General features: G+C 39.2%; 2 protein-coding genes across 4 annotated transcripts in view; one reads left to right on the forward strand and one right to left on the reverse strand.

The window, feature by feature from the left end:
* The window catches only part of LOC109060970 (uncharacterized protein KIAA0825-like), a 124,530-nt gene extending 110,662 nt beyond the window's left edge, over window positions 1–13,868 (reverse strand). Inside the window, exons 1-2 of one of the 3 annotated variants that reach the window (XM_042756653.1) lie at window positions 13,760–13,868; window positions 5,301–5,438 (exon numbers count right to left, since the gene is read on the reverse strand). In XM_042756653.1, coding sequence (XP_042612587.1) covers window positions 5,301–5,431 — 131 coding nt within the window. In that variant the 5' untranslated portion in view covers window positions 5,432–5,438; window positions 13,760–13,868. Of the gene's footprint in view, window positions 1–5,300; window positions 5,439–13,350 lie in introns of all 3 variants that reach the window. The other 2 variants (XM_042756652.1, XM_042756654.1) reach the window with 2 other exon arrangements.
* Window positions 13,869–13,946: 78 nt separating this feature from the next.
* Window positions 13,947–18,023, forward strand: part of LOC109087441 (SMC5-SMC6 complex localization factor protein 1-like) — a 29,157-nt gene continuing 25,080 nt past the window's right edge. The window contains exons 1-9 of the mRNA XM_019101642.2: window positions 13,947–14,382; window positions 14,576–14,687; window positions 15,544–15,622; window positions 15,756–15,925; window positions 16,010–16,065; window positions 16,192–16,345; window positions 16,918–17,091; window positions 17,263–17,331; window positions 17,689–17,835. Coding sequence (XP_018957187.2) covers window positions 14,288–14,382; window positions 14,576–14,687; window positions 15,544–15,622; window positions 15,756–15,925; window positions 16,010–16,065; window positions 16,192–16,345; window positions 16,918–17,091; window positions 17,263–17,331; window positions 17,689–17,835 — 1,056 coding nt within the window. The 5' untranslated portion in view covers window positions 13,947–14,287. The remainder of the gene's footprint in view (window positions 14,383–14,575; window positions 14,688–15,543; window positions 15,623–15,755; window positions 15,926–16,009; window positions 16,066–16,191; window positions 16,346–16,917; window positions 17,092–17,262; window positions 17,332–17,688; window positions 17,836–18,023) is intronic.

The raw sequence follows: 18,023 nt of genomic DNA on the forward strand, positions 1-18,023 counted from the left end.
ACAGTAAGTGCACTAAATAATTTTATATACATAAGAAAAAATTTTAAAACTACACTGGACAAAATTATAAACGCAACACTTTTGTATTTGCCCCCATTTTTCATGATCTGAACTCAAAGATCTAAGACTTTTTCTATGTACACAAAAGGCCTATTTCTCTCAAATATTGTGAGTACAGTTCCTGCCAATATCCAGTAACTTCGCACAGCCATTGAAGAGGATTAGATCAACATTCCACAGGCCACAATCAACAACCTGATCAACTCTGTGCGAAGGAGATGTGTTGCACTGCGTGAGGCAAATGGTGTTCACACCAGATACTGACTGGTTTTCGGACCCCCCGGACCCCCAATACAGTAAAACTGCACATTTTAGAGTAGCCTTTTATTGTGGTCAGCTGGGCACACCTGTGCAATAATCATGCTGTCTAATCAGCAACTTGATATGCCACACCTGTGAGGTGGATGGATTATCTCGGCAAAGGAGAAGTGTTCGCTAACAGATTTAGACAGATTTGTGAACAATATTTTAGAGAAATAGGCCTTTTGTGTACATAGAAAAAGTCTTAGATCTTTGAGTTCAGCTCATGGAAAATGGGGGCAAAAGCAAAAGTGTTGCATTTATAACTTTGTTCAGTTTAGAACAGTCATCCTAGAAGAAGAACAATTCCCTCTCATGGTCGCTGCCACATTGGAAACTTGCCTTTTATAGATAACTGTACATCTGCGTATATGACAAATTCTACAGTGGCATTTGAGGCGAAAACTTTCCTGTTATGCTGCATACATACCAGTAAGTGTCAGTAAAAAGTTCAAGATTACGGTGAAAGCATAGCCAAAAAATAAAAAATAAAAAACACAATTAAATCAGATTTTTCATCCGACATGAAGTCGTGACTCAACACAGCACCAAAATTGCTTATTTTATAAAATAAATAATTTATTATTAAAATATCAATATTACCAAAATATATGAAAAGCCTCTTCTATCATAACTATGCAATACACATTGTTTGTTGCAGCCCTCTATTCGGGAACCACTGCCTTATAATACCCTATGCAATCTCTTTTTTTCCCCTCCATATTTACCAGCCACATTCAAAATACATTGTACATTCATGGTTATACCTTTAAAGAGTATAAAACTTGATGATACATGATATAACACATGAAATTAAGCACTGTTCATGTGTTTTAATGCATTACTCTTTAAAGATGTAACTAAGAATAGGAACCATTTACAACTGTGGATTATGATTACATGCAATTAATTATAGGTATATACACTGAGGTACCTATATACACACCTAAATAAAAAATATAGGTATACAGACATCTAAAGTGCCCTATCATCTGACCTCACCTGAAGAGGTGTGCTAACCCCCTCCAGATTAATCAGATCCAACAACACGATTTTCACTGACACGAGCCACACACAACAACAAAGAGAGAACCGAGGCAGACACAGAGAGTGTCTCAGAGAAACACACAGACTAAAGCCAAAAAGACCATCAACAGCCTTGCACACACACACACACACACACACACACACACACACAATTCTTGATTAATCTACCCTTTAAATCAAACAACAACTAAAGGAGAAGTTGAAAGGAATTTCAGGCAGACCAGCTCCACACAAAACCCTGAGCGCAGAGACTAGTGAAAGCTCCTTTAAGCCTCATTCTCTGCTTCCTCCCTGTCTGCCAATCACGCTTCCAAAAACTGTAATTGTTTTTCAAATCCGCACAAACCAGACATGACAGACCAGGTAAAGAGAGAGCGAGAGGGTGGGGGGTTGAACAAGAGGACTAGAAAGAAAGAGAGAGGCAACGGGAGTCTTTTATTAAAAATGATGGCATGTTTCACAGCTCTCTGCCTTACAGAAACCCAATACACTGATTAGTCAGCTCTTTGACGTTATCTTAAGTTCCTTGTCAAAATTAATTTAGTGTGGGTGGGCTGTCGCGCTCCAGGAGAGAGAAGCGGAGAAGGAAATAGCAGGGTGAGAGGGAGGGAGAGGAAAAGATCTCTTTCAAATAAGCCCCAGCTTCAGTGAGCACCAAGTCATGTGCCCAGGAAACAAATAGCCTATCTGGGAGCTATCAAAGAAGGCCTCTCTTTCCCTGAATACGCCGGACCCAATGAGACCTGTGAAAGTGGATCCCGCCGACTCGAGATCTGGCCTGCTTAGCCTCCTCCGGTGCCAAACCCCCAATGGGTTATTTGTCAGGACGCACACTAACTCACACACAAGAGATAAATTGGCACGCCGCTGTGGCTATCTTCCGTAAGCCGGGTTGAAATCCGAAGCCCAGCCTCCCATCGTTGGACTATGGCTGACACTTCATTAGGGGCCGGCGTACTGCCGGTGGCCTCCCTGAGTGTCCGATTTGATGAAGCTTAATGGATAACAGTGTTTCAATTTGGGAGATCCAAGACTGTTTGACAGGCTATCTTAATCTCTTTCAATTAGGAAGCGGCTCTTAGGCAAATCTCCGACATCCTAGAACCATGAGGAGGCGGCCTGTCTCGCTGACCCATAAATAGGTTAGGACCGCGAAACGAGGCGGGCAGCCGCAAATTCTCCAGTTTCCCGTTCTTTTCTTGGGTTTGTCTTAGGGTAAGTGGATTAGGTAGCAGGTGTAGAACACAGTTTTGGCCCACCCTAGTGGAGGTCATGGAGAAGGGTGAAGTCGTAGCCCACGTCCATCCACATCAGCTCGGCTCCGAATGATCACTGGAGCTACACCAGTCTCCCATTCCTCCCTTTCTCTTTCTCCTAGGCCCAATTCCCTATTATCCGGGTTCTTTGTTCTTATAATGGTCCCCCATCTTCCATCTTTCTCCAAGAACACAAAATAACCCTTTAATGCTTAGAGAGGCAGAAAAACTGTCTCAGCCTTCAGTAATAATCCTTGAATTACCCACACAAGGGTTTTCGTTTCAAGATGTGGAATCTTCAATTATTACTTTCCCATTTGGAAAGAGAGGCTGGACAGACAGGAATGAGAACGTGTGTCTAATGGCAAGGGGGAGTAAGACCGCCTTTGTTCACACACAACACATTTAGCGTAGAACCTTCTGGTCTGCGCGTGTCCTCAGAGCAACATAAAGGATAAAAGCATTGCAGAGATAGATTTTTTCGAAACTGGTGGCACAATGGAAAGAGGTGCCATCAGGGAGAGAGGGAGAGGATAAGGGGAAGGATCGGGAAGAACAAACAGAGATCTAGTCATGAGAAGCATGTCCTCCAAAACTACCGATGCAGGGGAGAATCTAAGGTGCATTATCGCATAAAAAAGATTACGAATTAAGACGCTCGTCAACATGTCCTTCGCCGACAACAAAACCTCAATAACTGATAATGCCACAACCTTCCATCAAAATGGAAAAAAGGACGTCTAGCTCTGAGCTTGCATTCAGAAAGTGTTTAAGTTCATTGATTTCAGATGAAGTGGCGTGCTATTCATCAACCCTCAATTAATCATGCAGTCTCAATGTTAGGATTACTGACACTGGAGGAAGCTTCTATGGAAATAATAGCTCTGAAAAACGGAGCACCATATAATACCCACTCAAGCACTAAACAACTGCTACCAGCCTGTTGTTACATCTTCTACAAAAAAAATCATTGTACTTAATATATTAGCAATTTTATGTCTTCTCAAACAGTTCTGATTTTAGCAATTCATACACTATCCTTGTAGTACAAACAGGTTGGTCATATACTGTTGGTCATATATATTAAAATATAGATGCATTTTATATCACGGTGATCAATAATCTTCTAAAGAACCTGCACCTTTATGACTGAAGCACATGGAAGATCAATAAAAAACTGAGACTGTCCTGTTTTGAATGGCTTTTGAAAACTTACAAGATGTGTGTTTATGTGTTTGTGATGAAAGGCTGTATTCCCTTTATACCAGTAAATGACAATCCATAATCATATCTTTTTTTTTTTTTTCCATCTCAGCATTGAGCATATAAATAGCTTTTATTCTACAAAATATGCAACATCACTATTGTTTGTGTCTTGTATGAACACAATTGTATAATACAAACACACAGACCTAAAAATATATTACTAAAAATATTTGACGCATTTATGGCAAATATTCACAAAAGTATGTCCAATGGATTTTTGTGTGTGCAAGAAGAATTTGACTTTATGATTTTACTCATTATTGTTTCACTATTCTTCTCCTGTTATTATTGTAAAAGTTCAAAAAACAAAGCAAAAAAAAAAAAAAAAAACTTATAAAAAAATTTTTTTCCTGATACTTTACTCACTCCCATCTCATCCAAGATGTTCATGTCTTTCTTTCTTCAGTTGCAAAGAAATTAAGGTTTTTGAGGAAAACATTCTAGGATTTTTCTCCATAAAATGGACTTCAATGGGAACCAGCGGGCTGAAGGTCCAAATTGCAGTTTCAGTACAGTTTCAAAGGGCTCTACACAATCTCAGCTGAGGAATAAGGGTCTTATCTAGCGAAATGATTGGTCATTTGAAGCTGCAATGAAACTGCAATTTGGACCTTTAATTTTGAGATCATGCCCTTCCCAAGGTCAAAGAAACTCTTTTAATGCAGGACATAAATTTTCTACGTGGAAGCCCACAGTTTCTGAAGTGTGGAGGAAATATTACTGTATTTATTCATTTTCTGTTTCAGGTATGATTCTGTCCATATGTCCATCAATTTACACTGACACTTACAAACTCACGCTGTGCTGTGAATTGGTCTTTTTAAAACTATAAGATGGAAAACAGACCTTTTTTTTTTTTTTTTTCATGCTGAGAAATATGAAGATATATGTGTGTGAAAAAATATCATGGTGTTAAAAAACTTAAATGACACAGCGAATGAGAACAGTTCCTATTCTCTGTTTTTATTTGAGCTCCATAAGATAAAGCATGTTACATCAGATCTCAATCTCACAATCTCTTGCCGTTAACTGTTGCTGTCAGGAGCTAATTATTAGCGGAAGGACAGCATATAACGAACTTATTTAAAAGAAAGTAACATAAATTCATAAATATTTGGTTTTAATATTTTTTATTGTGTGGTAACCATTTTATAAAAGCAATAATGTACTCGAGGCATGCTGTATTGTGAACAAGTCTCAATAAATGCTTTGCGTCGTGCCTAACAACGCCTTTCAGCCTTGACTTATTCACAATACAGCACAGCTCTCGTACCTAATTGCTTACACACACACATATATATATATATATATATAAATTATACATCTCACCTCCAAGGACATCAATGAGCAAAAATGTGAGTCCTCACTGACCTGCAGGCGTTTAGTCTGAGTTTCTCCTCTGTGTCTCTGATCATGTTTTGGATGTCCACCTCACTGGGGATTCCTTCCATCTGCAGCTCCACAAATGCATGGTCATGCAAGAAGTCACCTTGCCAGTCCATCTCTTCCCTGCAAAACAATGAAACACTGGTGAAAATTTATACATTTGTTTCCTTCTTTAAAAACATACTTCAGCCCTCATTTTTATATACATGAGGTAAATGCAGCTCTTCACATGTGTATTAGGAAGACCATTTATCAGATATGTTTCGAGTTGTCCACTTACTATATGTGACTAAAGGCTCATCCGCACCAAGAATGATAACTATAAAGATATCTATAACAATATTAGCATTCACACCAATGATAACGTTGTTTATTATTGTTGTTTATTATATTGTGCTGCAGTTTTGTCTTCTGCCATAAGTCAGATGGATTCTGATTGAATATAATTAGAACGATTATTAAAACTGTATAGCTATAGATATTATTATACTCATCACCCTTAGTGTGAATGACCCTTTAATAATTGTTCTGCTGATTATAAGCATGCACTGCTCTTATGTCATCTACCCCTGTAAATGCTCAAGGTCTTTAAAGCAGGATGGATTCTGATTGGCTGTCAATGTTTTATCATTCATCAACTGGAAAAATACTTATAAAAGTGATTTCAACGATATTGTTCTTCTGTGCCATTATCATTATAGTTGTAGTGTGGACTTCCCTATTGTTTTAAGTTAAGAATTATTTTGAAAACTATATCGTTATCATTATAGTTATCGCCTTTGGTGTTATCAGGCTTTTAGGGCTTGTGACATCATAAAGCTGCATGGGAAGTCATAGTTAGCATTTTGTGGCTTATTTCCCCAATACAGTTGCATCTTTGGGATTGCCAATGCTTGAGTTCTCTAGCATAATAAAGTGTGACACATTTTGCTCCAAGCTTCTGTTTTTTTCCAGGACTCCCCACTCCAATGATTCCTGAATAATTTTATTCCCTTTTCTGAATGCACATGCCAAAGTGATTTATTAAGGATCAGGAGCTTTTTTTTTTTTTGAGATCTGGATCTTAAGCAAAATTAAAGTACAGAAGAACTTCTTCTGCAGCAAATGATTGTATTGGGTAAAATACATATCTATACAGCTCCATTTCACACCTATTGTGGGCACCATAACCTACTCTCTGGACAGCCATTGCCGGTAAAAAGAAAAGCAATGGAAAGAAATAATCAATGTCTGCTTGTGTACTGTATTTGTCTGAATGGGATCAAATGTAAGCTTGAAACAAGAAGCCTTTATGTTTGATGAAACATGTCCTCGAACACATGACGGCCCCTTACACGAAATGATTTGATTTCACTTCCAACAAGATCCTTATCAGCGGCTGTGCATCAAAGCGCAGCTGGAACAAGGCGCTAGTTATCATCTGCCATAAATATTTCTAGCCTCAATCCATTGCTTTTCATCTATCTGCCTCCCCTCTCTGTGTCAAGCTGGAGTGCCATTCAATTTACAGTATAGCTCAGTGGTAATACATGCATATCGGAAAGGGCGGCCTTGTGGTATTACTAGACGCCGGTGGGATATAGACCGACACATCTTCTTGTCCTCGCTTTAAATAAACAATCCATCTGGCCTCAGATTGCTATAAAGCCCTCAATGTTCAAGTCTCGCACAGATCCATCACGATCTAGAGAGAGAGACTGTATCAACTTCGTCATCGCAAGTCAAGTGGAGTGTAATGGAGAGTGTCAGTGTCAATTTGGCTTTGCTGGGGAACTTCTCCCCTTCATCTGGGCTGATTTTAATAATCCCTGTCAAACACCAAACAGCTCGCACTTCCTCTCCGACACGACAGCCCTTTCTCCTCGTGCAGACAGAAATCTCAACATTAATTTAGCCCGCACAAAGGGAAAGGCTGTCCAGCTGGACAAATATTATTTCCCTCACTTGACAGACTCCACAGTTAAGCTCGCGTGTTATTATTTTCAAAACTCTATTCAAGCTTTGACTACTGTCTGAGGGGAAAGAGTGAAGAGAGAGAGTGTCTTGTGTAAGTTTTTAAGACACAGGATTAGGAACTGAACAGTGTAATTACACTGGGACCAACTGTATCAATGTCTGTGCGTGCACGCGTGTGTGTAGCTGATGTTACAAAGGGATGCACATCATCGCCCGTGTCTCATCCACATGAGAGTTGTGGGAAAAGCGTCAGGTTCATGCTGTCACCACATAGGGCCCAATTAGGCAGATGCACCCTCCATTTCCTTTGTCTTGTTATCTATTTTGAACTCAAATGTTGTGGAGTCCCAGAGTAGTTCTGAAAGCTGCCACACAAGAAAGAGAGCTTGTGCTGTGTGTAAGTTTGTGTGTGTGAGAGAGAGAGAGAGAGAGAGAAAGAGAGAGAGAGAGCTGGGGCAGATGTATTCTCTCGACACTTAAAGACACACTAGTATTTCTCCGCATGTCTACCCTTACAAACTGCTCCACACTCAGAATGGAGGCAGTGGTGTGAAATATTTAGCAGCCAGTGCATCTGCTTTAAAACTGTCTACAAAAGGTTTTCTTGTCATGTTCTAGCTCCCAAAACTCTTAAATAAAGCCTTTGCGATATTTAATGTATTAAAGAAGTGCATTGTTTTACTCCAAAATGGTGAGAAAGAATATGAAGGGGAAAAAGAGAAAAAGTTCTAGGGGAATAAATCTAGTCTGTGCAATGGTTGTGTTTACCGACTGTGTGCATGTTGTTTTTTTGCCGGATGACTTCTCCTGAACTTGTCCTGTAATGGTTCTGAAAATATTCTCACTATATTTCACAATTTTTGGCTAACATGTGAACTACTGTTTAAAGTATTAAAAAGTTCCCTCTGCATTTAAGTTTCAGCTGATTTTGTCAAAATATGACAGGAGCTACAACATGACTGAGAGCTGCAGTACTACATGCGTTAAAATAAATAAATAAATGAATAAATAAATAAATAAATAGTCACCTTCATATATATATATATATATATATATATATATATATATATATATATATATATATATATATATATATATATATATATATATATATATATATATATATATATATATATATATATATATATATTCATATATATAATGCAATTTATGTTCACAATTACAGTCTTGATTAAATAAATAAATATTACCATGGTAAGCACTGTGGTTTTAATCTCCAGTTTTCTTATCCTCAGTGTCATCCAACAACACTTAATTTTCAAGAGCTAGAATACAGGTTGTTTAAGCAGGCTGAAATGGACACATTTCATTGCACAGTTCATTAATTCACATTGATTGTGCATTCATAATTCATATTTAGTCAATCACTGTCAGTCCTGTGGGTAGTTGAAATATGATTTTGACTTGATTGCAGTGTCATACATAGATTCAAAGTCAGAAAAAAAAATGAAATATGTCAATTTCCATTTTTAGCTAAGCACCAAAATTCCAGAAAAGCTCAGAGACATATTATTACAATAGATTCTAGAAACAAAAGTTTAAAAGTAAAATCTTCTGTTACTCATGTAACCTTGGTTCCCTGAGAGAAGGGAACGAGGCATTATGTAGATATAACTGCAGACCGGAGATCTCCAAAATGGGGAGAAGGGTTTAACTGCAGCCTGGAGAGTGCCAAATGGGGACCCCATTTTGGCGGTTCTGCCCACTTTTGGAGTTCACTCCCCATTTTCAAGTAGGTATAACTGCAGACCGGACATCTCCAAAATGGGGCATGAACTCCAAAAGTGGGCAGATCCTCCAAAATGGGACAGGGTCTCCTCACCATTGGGACTGTCACCATTGGGTGTGGCTTCAGCCAATTGTTACTGACTTACATTTCAAAATAAAAATGATAAATTAAACATTGTTTCTAGTTTGTCTAAAATAAAATATGCTATATAAATAAATATTCTCCGTGAGAGCAGAGCCCAAAGCTTGTGGCCAGTGGTGTTCAGACTGGAGTTTGGATCTCTGCTTCATAATGTAAATGGGACTCACCCATGAGGTGTCCCAGCACAGAGAAAGATTTTACTCTATCAATTTGTTCCAAGCAACGGGGGCATCCCGGGGCACGAAATTCGGAGGGTAGGAGTGGGTAGGGACACTGCATGTAACTAAAAAGGTGCCATTGTCCAGTGAGGTCCCGGTGGGGAGTTACGGAACAATCTCTTATCTCATAATCTTATTTAACTGTTCATCTCCTGAACTGCAACTTTCTTTACCACACTATTCAGCGCCAATCCCGCCGTGCAGTCAAAATTTCACTGGTTAAGGTTAGGGTCAGGTGTGGGGTAGGTTAAGGGGTTAGCATTTTTTGTAGCATAGTGTGGAAAATCAACTCTTTAATTGACACAATTAATAAAAACTTTAGAATCAGCTGTGGGGCAGAGTTTGGACTGAAGTGGATTGGGGAAAAAAATTGTGCATGCGTGTCATGTGCCTGTCTCTCAATGCGAAGGAAGCCCCGCCATAATTTGGAGCTCATACCCCATTTTGGAGTTCCCGCACCCATTTGGAGATCTCCAGGCTGCAGTTATACTCTTCTCTTTTCTTCTGAAATGCTGAAGCCTGATTGAATCACTCTGTTGCTCTGCAATAGCCAATGCCATTTGGGCATTCGCTCAATTGGCGGTCTCAGCCTCTATATAGGCGATGTCGGGTGCCAATTTACCTCAGAATCTTTCGACGGCACGAGAGTCGTTGAGGCTCTGAGGGATTTTTTTCACACAGCAGTTTACGTAATGTCTTGTACCCTTCTCTCAGGGAACCAAGGTTACGCGAGTAACCGGAGACATTCCCTTATCAAGTCGGTCTCTCTCCATTACGTATGGGGAACGTAGAAAACCCCACCGTGTGAAAAACCAGGATGTTCCAGCTCGAACAGAGCCAATCAATAGACTATGCACCTGCAATAGCAAAAAAGCATAGCGTCACGTATGTCCCACCTCCTGCCACCCTTAGGCAGGGTACCGGACCTAGTTGAAAGACCCAGATGCAGGTTTGTTAAAGAGCCAAGGCAGCACCAGTGCCTACCTATTCAGAGTCAAGCAGCACTGGAATAACATAATATAGGAAGTGAAAACAAGGCAACAAACATGTTGGTGCATGTATGCAGAATATCGATGGCCTGTTTGAGCATGATAGCAGGAACCTGTATGATACATAAACGTAAACAAAGTCAACTCAATTGCATTTGTTTGTTCCATTGGTGATGAATTTATATATTTATTTATTTATTTTAGCTGGTTGGTCCCTACGGCTGCGTGAGAAATTCACCACATTCTCACAGATTGTGGAACACACTGGTCTAGATTAGGGATGGGCGATATATCTCATGTGATTGTCACGTGCATTTCGTCAGTAAAGCCGGTTCCCTGATTACCGCTAAATCGCCATCACCGGCTTTCAAATGGAGCGGCACTTAATATACAGAGCCGTAGATCACTGACAAGCTATGCAATATCGTGTTCATTATCGCAGATGAATCGTCTTCGATAATGAACGCGATATTGCGTAGATTGTCAGTGAACTACGGCTCTGTCTATTAAATGCCGCTCCATTTGAAAGCAGGTGATGGCATTTTAGCGGTAATCAGGAAACCGGCTTTACTGACGAAATGCGCATGACAGTCACATGCGATATATCGCCCATAAGGTTTCCCATACTACAGTCAACTACTTGGGTAACCATCTTAGCAGTGCACAGGGCCAGGTCGACCGCTGAGCACAGCTTGCGAAACGACTCCGGGTCTGGGCCCTCTCTGTCCAGGGACTTCAAGAGTCGAGTCTGGAAGACCTGCAGGACTGCCATCATGTGAACGACAGATGCTGCATGTCCCGCTGAGATATAAGCCTTCTCTGCGATGTGAGCTGTGGCTCGACATGGCTTAGAAGGCAGTGGGGCGGTTTTCCAACCACAGGACGTGTAGCCCCATTTCTCCGCCCCATCCACTGCCATCTGCAGTTGGGTTCCTTGTGCATGCTCTTGGCCTGAACAAGGGGAGCGCCGACCATGTGAGCTCCTTGTGAAGCTCAGGAAAGAAAGTGGCAGGTCTCAGTGGGGCATCCGCTTATGCCAAGGAAAGACACATCAATCAAACACTTGGCAGGCCATTCCCGGTACTGCCCAGTCCAGCCCCATATCTGCCACAACCTCCATGAGAATGCTCATGAGCTCTGCATCCAAAGAGGCAGGGGCGGAGCTAGACTCATCTGTAATGGCCTCCGACCAGGCACCCAGGTCAGAGGTGCTCGTGGACATCGTATCATCCTCCCCACAGCCAAACGAGACCAGGTCCCACACTTCAGACGGAAGGCAGAAACTGTCCTCAGCAGAGGGGAGTGAAGGCTCCGGCGAACTAAGGCGACATTGGCATTAGGCAGACATCAGTTCATCATCAGGGCCTCCTGGTGGGGGTCATCTGCAATCTCTCAGCCCGCGGCTCAATGGCGGCGGATGGGGGAGATGCAGAAGCCAACGGGCCACCACTGCGTAAAACAGCAAGCCTCGCATGAAGGATCTTGATTGGCAGGTCCACGCATGCTCGGCAATCCAATCCTTCCCATGCAGCCTCAGTGTGGATGTAGCTGAGACAGCACAAAGTCCGTGTGTGCATCTGGAAACTCAATGGGCCCACCACACATGTGTCATCTGCAAAGAGACATCTTCTAATTTCTTCTTCTTCTGCTGGAACACAGGAGGGGATCGTGAAGGAGAAAGATTCTGCTGAAAAATTGGCACCCAACATCACCTATATAATGGCTGAGACCGCCAATTGGGCGAATGCTCAAACACCATTGGCTATTGCAGAGCAACAGAGCGATTCAATCAGGCTTCAGCATTTCGGAGGAAAAGGGTTTCTCCCCATATGTAATGTCAACTCGAGAGACAGACTTGATAAGGGAACTACGAATTATAACTGATAATCTACGCAATATCACGTTCATTATCGAAGGTGATTCATCTGCAATAACGAACGTGATATTGCGTAGCTTGTCAGTGATCTACGGCTCTGTCTATTAAATGCCGCTCCATTTGAAAGCAGGTGATGGCGATTTAGCAGTAATCAAGGAACCAGATTTACTGACTAGATGCGCATGATCATATCGTTAGATATATCGCCCAGCCTAATCCATAACCACTGCAAAAGTTTGGGGTCAGTAAGGCTTTTTCCCCAATAATTTTATTCAACAACGATGCATTGTTTTAATTGAAAGTGACAGTAGATGGGTATAATGTTTCAAAAGATTTCTATTTCAATTAAACACTGTTCTTTTGAATTTTATAATCAAAGAAACCTGATGTTTTTTAACACAATTTCCACAAAAATATTAAGCAGCACAACTCTTTTAAAAATAACAAATCAGCATATTAGAATGATTTATGAAAGATTAAGTTTAACTGAAGACTGAAGTAATGGCTGCTGAAAATTTTAATTTGCCGTCAGAGTAATAAATCACATTTCAAAATACAATTAAATAGTAAGTAAATTATAATAAAAAAAATAACTGTGACAATATTTTACAATATTATGGTTTGTACTGTTTTTTTATCTAATAAAAGTAGGCTTTGTAAGCATAACTTTTAAAAACACTAACACACACAAACACATACATACACACACACACACACACACACACACACACACACACACACATATATATATATATATATATATATACACACACACACAACAAAGTCCCAGGACTATAAAAAACTACAAGCATTCCATGTAATGTTTCCATTAACAAAAATCTAAATTCATAATAAAAGAGTTAGCAACATTGCTGTTAAAATAGATTTATCCCTTCAAACTTGATCTAGACCTGTTCCTACTTCTCTAATATTGCTTTGACATTGCAAAAAGCTCTTTGAGAGCACACCTGTTCCTTAAGTGCATATATACAGGGCAGTTCTTTCATAGCATTTAACTGTTCTACATCACTGCTAATGCTCCAAGTCCATTATCACACCACAAACACCAGTATATAAACAGAGGTTAAGGCAAAATACACAGTACCTTTTCACTCTGTGATTTTAGGGGCTCTTCATCACATTAAATCCAACAGCAATGAAGGACTATTAGGGCTAAAATCCAAGCAGACTTGTCAGGTGCATTTCTTCCCAAATCTGTGCTTTTCATTGCAGTGAAATTACCTAAATGATCTTTGAAGTGTTTGCGATAGCAATCAAATCTAAAAGCATGAGTCTAATATTGTCGAGTAAATATAGCAAATGGACAGTCTCACAGTCATTTCTGCCATTCTGAGCCAGCACTAATGGAAGGAAACAGCGAGTGTTTTAATGGAAATGTGAGAAATAGTGTTTCAATCATTTATATCGATCCACAACATAAGATTGTTGACAAAAGTCGTATAAGATTAAAAGGCTTTCAGATGGTTAAATAACACGCTCTCAAGCTCGCTTACAGGGACGAATATAAAACTGTTCAGCCGTCGGCTCCGTTTGTTTACAAACACGTGTGGTGACGCACTGCTGAGAATCTCACGCGCAAAGCGTCTCTGACAACCAACCGGAAGCATATCACAATTTCCGTGTTACGGAACAGAGTAAATCACAGAGACAAGAGGGGCGCGTGCATTTATTCATTAAATAATATTCTCTCGTTCGTTGTTTTGACTTCATAAATAATCTCTATTTTATTTTATTTTTCAATTTCTCAGTTCTTTTTTATGACTATATGCGCCTCGAGTTGAAGACAGTAATACTTATGTGAGTTTGAACATACTGGCCACCCCCCTAATAATATACCGTGGTCCGACATCACACTGTACGCTAGTTTTGAAGTACAAGTAAACTAGGCGAAATGACAGAAATAACGAAAGGTATAAATATCTAATCGATCTAGCCTTACAGTTAGCGTCGTATTAATCATGCTGTGTGTGTGTTATATATACTGAACTGATGGTGCCGCTCGATAAAATGTCGTTAGACGAATGTTCAGGGATGATATTTGGCGCGCTGTTGTCGGAAGAGCGAGAGCAGACTATAATTCATCATATCAGAGGGAGTTCACTGTTTTCAGTTTCAGGTAAGACATACAAACTGTATACGCATCTTGTTTTTGTAAAGCAGCTGTTAAAATCACAATCTATTTCGGATCCCTTAAGATATTTTAACTTTACTTTTGTTTGTAAACAGCCAATAGTTGTAATGCTAAGCACTCATTTCATGCTGTATGTTTTTTTTTTTTAATTATTATTAAATAATCTATTTTTCACTAGGATGGTGGACAATAAATACATCTTTCAAATGTCTGGCATCAAGAATCATTCCCAGAAAAGACAGTTACTCCAGGGCATCAGAAAGCTGGGGGGCGTGTATATTGGGGGGTCTGTAAGTATTTGCACTAAAGTATTTGTAAGTACTTGTAATTTCTTACCCATGGTAAGCATATATTACCTGTTGTAACAAAATGCCTTATGAATGAAGAGTTCTGCTGTTGTACAGTTGTTCCAAAATATTTGTAGAGTTTTATCAGACTTTGTGTTTAACTATGATTGAATTAGATGCAAAATATCAAGCCAAGAATAATTTATTTAACAAATGATAGTAATACACACAAGAACATATATTACATGAAATATTTGACAAGTGTGTAATGTTTTAAATATTTAAATAACAATATACAAGTTAATATACCGATATACCTTAAAGTAATTGGAAAAATTGCTCAGAAATGTTAATTGCAAGAAAAGATCTAGCATCTGCAGAATTTTTGTTTGATATATTTAAAGATGTACTTCAATATTAGTTTACCACTCAATAGTGCACTGTTATATAATACAGCCTTTGTTAATTTCACACAAGCCCACTTTCTCTTCCATGACATCAAGCGTTTCTTACTCTGTGTGCAGAAAATGATAAAGTGTTGGTGATTAGCCCTGAAAAATGGCTCTAATTGCTTCCCGACGCTACAGTGTATTTCGGACCGTGTAATTTTGTCCTTGCCCTCAATACCATCTTAATATAGTCACAGATTGCGCTCTCTAATAATTGAACCCCTCGTAAGAATAAACTCAACCTCCAAGTTCTTGACCTTTTCCAACGATCTCATGGTAAGAATGAAGACCAGATTAGTAAGGTGACTTTGTATGTCAGATAAGAGAGGGGTTTTATTATTATTATTATTTTTTTTTTCACTTCAATTAAAGTTCACAATGTTTCATTGACACTTGTTTCTATGTTCCAGGTTTATAAGGAGACAACAACTCACCTTATCGTCCAGAAAGCTTTAGCAAGTGAAAAGTTTCTTGCAGCGTGTGCTGGAGGTCTGTAATTTTGAGATTTGACTGTCATAATCGAATAAATAATTAGAAAGCATATATTAGTATAATAGCATGTAAGCGTATAATAAAATAACAAACTGAATTGGTAACTCTGTTTAGTTTTCTTCTGTTTCAGGGAAGTGGATAGTCACTCCAGGGTTTATTCTGGACAGTGTGAATCAAAAAGCCTGGCTCCCAGAGGCTTCATATGAATTAAACCTAACAGCTCAGACCCCTGAAACACCCAATCCACTGAAAACATGGAGAGAAAGGGTGTCTAACGGCACTGTGTCTGGAGCTTTTCAGGTGAACATCACTATATTGATAACTCGCATAGAAAACAGCTAAAAGAAATGAAGCATGTTTGTCATTTCCCATTTCTGCCTGTAGGACTGGGTGGTGCTCATTGACATTGATGATCCAGCAAGCAGAAGTGTGTTTATCAGGTCAGGATGTACACAGTGACAGCTTTGTCCAGCATAACGTACCTTCAGAAATGTTGGTGATGTTTAACTGGAGGCTCATGGTGAAATTGCTAATGGGAATTTTTACAACCCACATTTTATTCGCAGGATATTAAAAGCAGGCAGAGCTGTTGTCATCACAGACTGGCCGACTTCACATGCTGTAACTCACGTGTTAACCAAAAATAAATCCAAAGATAAAGGCAGGAAGTGCAGAATCCCTCACTATAGCGTCAGCTATGTAGCCAAACATCTTTTTGGGGTAAAGTAACTTGTGTTTTGTATTGTATGCTTTTTGTAAGTAATTCATAAAAGTGACACATCTGTCATTGTTAAATCACCATCATGTCAATTCAAACCTGTTGTACTATTTTGACTTCTTTTATTGAACACAGAATGTTTTTTTTTGTCTTTTTCTCATACAACAGAACATGCAGTGACTAGTGACTGTCAAGCGCCAAACAGGGCAAAAAAGGGTTCATAAAAGTTGTTAATAAATGCACAAAGATTTGATGGCCATGGCACTAAACAGTGCCTTGGGATATTGCAAACAAGACATACAAACTAATTTTATGGTACCTTTTTGGATTTGTTTTTGTTTGGTATTGTTACTGTATTTTTAATAAAATAAATAAATGCAGCCTTGAAGAGCAGAGAGGTTTCTTTAAAAAAAAAAAATAATAATCATAATAAATAAATAAATCTTGCCAGTGCCAAACTTTTGATAGTGCATTTGCAAACAAAAAAATTGCTTATTTGATTTGGACAGCTTTTACTTTTTACATTCACCCTCAGAATTTGGTATTGGTGATTTCTTTGTTCTTTCTTTTGCAGCATGTTTGCTCAGAGTTAAACTGGCTCTGTAATTTGGAGTCCTTTGATGAAAAAGAGAGCTGTGAAATGGATTTCGAGGCTGCTGCAGTCACTGACAAGTCCATGGATGTTACCGATGACCTTTCACATAAAGAATTGGAGGAAATGCTCAAAAAATACATCATAATAATGGAGGTCTAATATATTTTTATTCTCCCAATCCACTTTTTATTCTGGTACTTTTATGTATCATTTTGAAACATAATTATGGCTTTCACAGATGGATTTTGGGCACAAATGAGAAAGTTGTCATGGTTATCAATGTAATTTCTGTAAAGTATGACCTTACATGACATCTCGTTTCAGCAACGCCAGAAAATGCTTTTGACAGTCCCAGAGTTCCACAGCTACTACACACCCAACCTGTCAGTTCAGGTATTGAAACATGTGAAAAACTTTTCAGCACACCTATCTGCAATACACAAGCTGTTAAAGTGCAAAAATGATTGTTTGACTCATCAAGATGATCGGGTCATTCAATTTCCTGTGTGTCACATAGAGGAGTAATAAACGGAGGGCTCATCACAGCCAGGTCACCTGATTTAGGCAAATCCGTTTGATCGGTACACTCATGATTGGCATACTCATTAAAGAAACATTGCAATGTGCCTCCACTGGTTTCTCAAGAGGAAATGTCCAGATGCACTCATTTGACACTGACCCTGAGACCATATTATCATCAGTCATCTTCATTCCTGTATGTCTTTCTTTCTCTGTTTCTCTTGCACTCAGATTCCAGCGGTTGATTTCAGCAATGTGCAGAGCTTGGTGGAGTGTACCTTCTTCCCTCAAGCTCTGGAGGAGATTCTGGGATCCCTGCAGCCTGGAGTAATGCCCCCAGCCCTGCTGCTCCAACAGCTAATGCACCACGCACTGCATGTATGTATAATAAGAGCTATACTAAATCCCAGAGGCACTTATAAAGCATTCAGCTGTAATTATCTTTCTTAAAAAGCTAAATGTGTTAGTTACTTTTTTATTAAGAATGTTTTAAGGAGTGATTTTAGTTTTTTTTTGCTTGATGTAAAAAACTTACTACTGTGTTTAACAATTGGCATTGTTATTTT

The sequence above is a fragment of the Cyprinus carpio genome, chromosome A5, assembly GCF_018340385.1.
Source record: "Cyprinus carpio isolate SPL01 chromosome A5, ASM1834038v1, whole genome shotgun sequence".
Classification (NCBI taxonomy): Eukaryota; Metazoa; Chordata; class Actinopteri; order Cypriniformes; family Cyprinidae; genus Cyprinus; species Cyprinus carpio.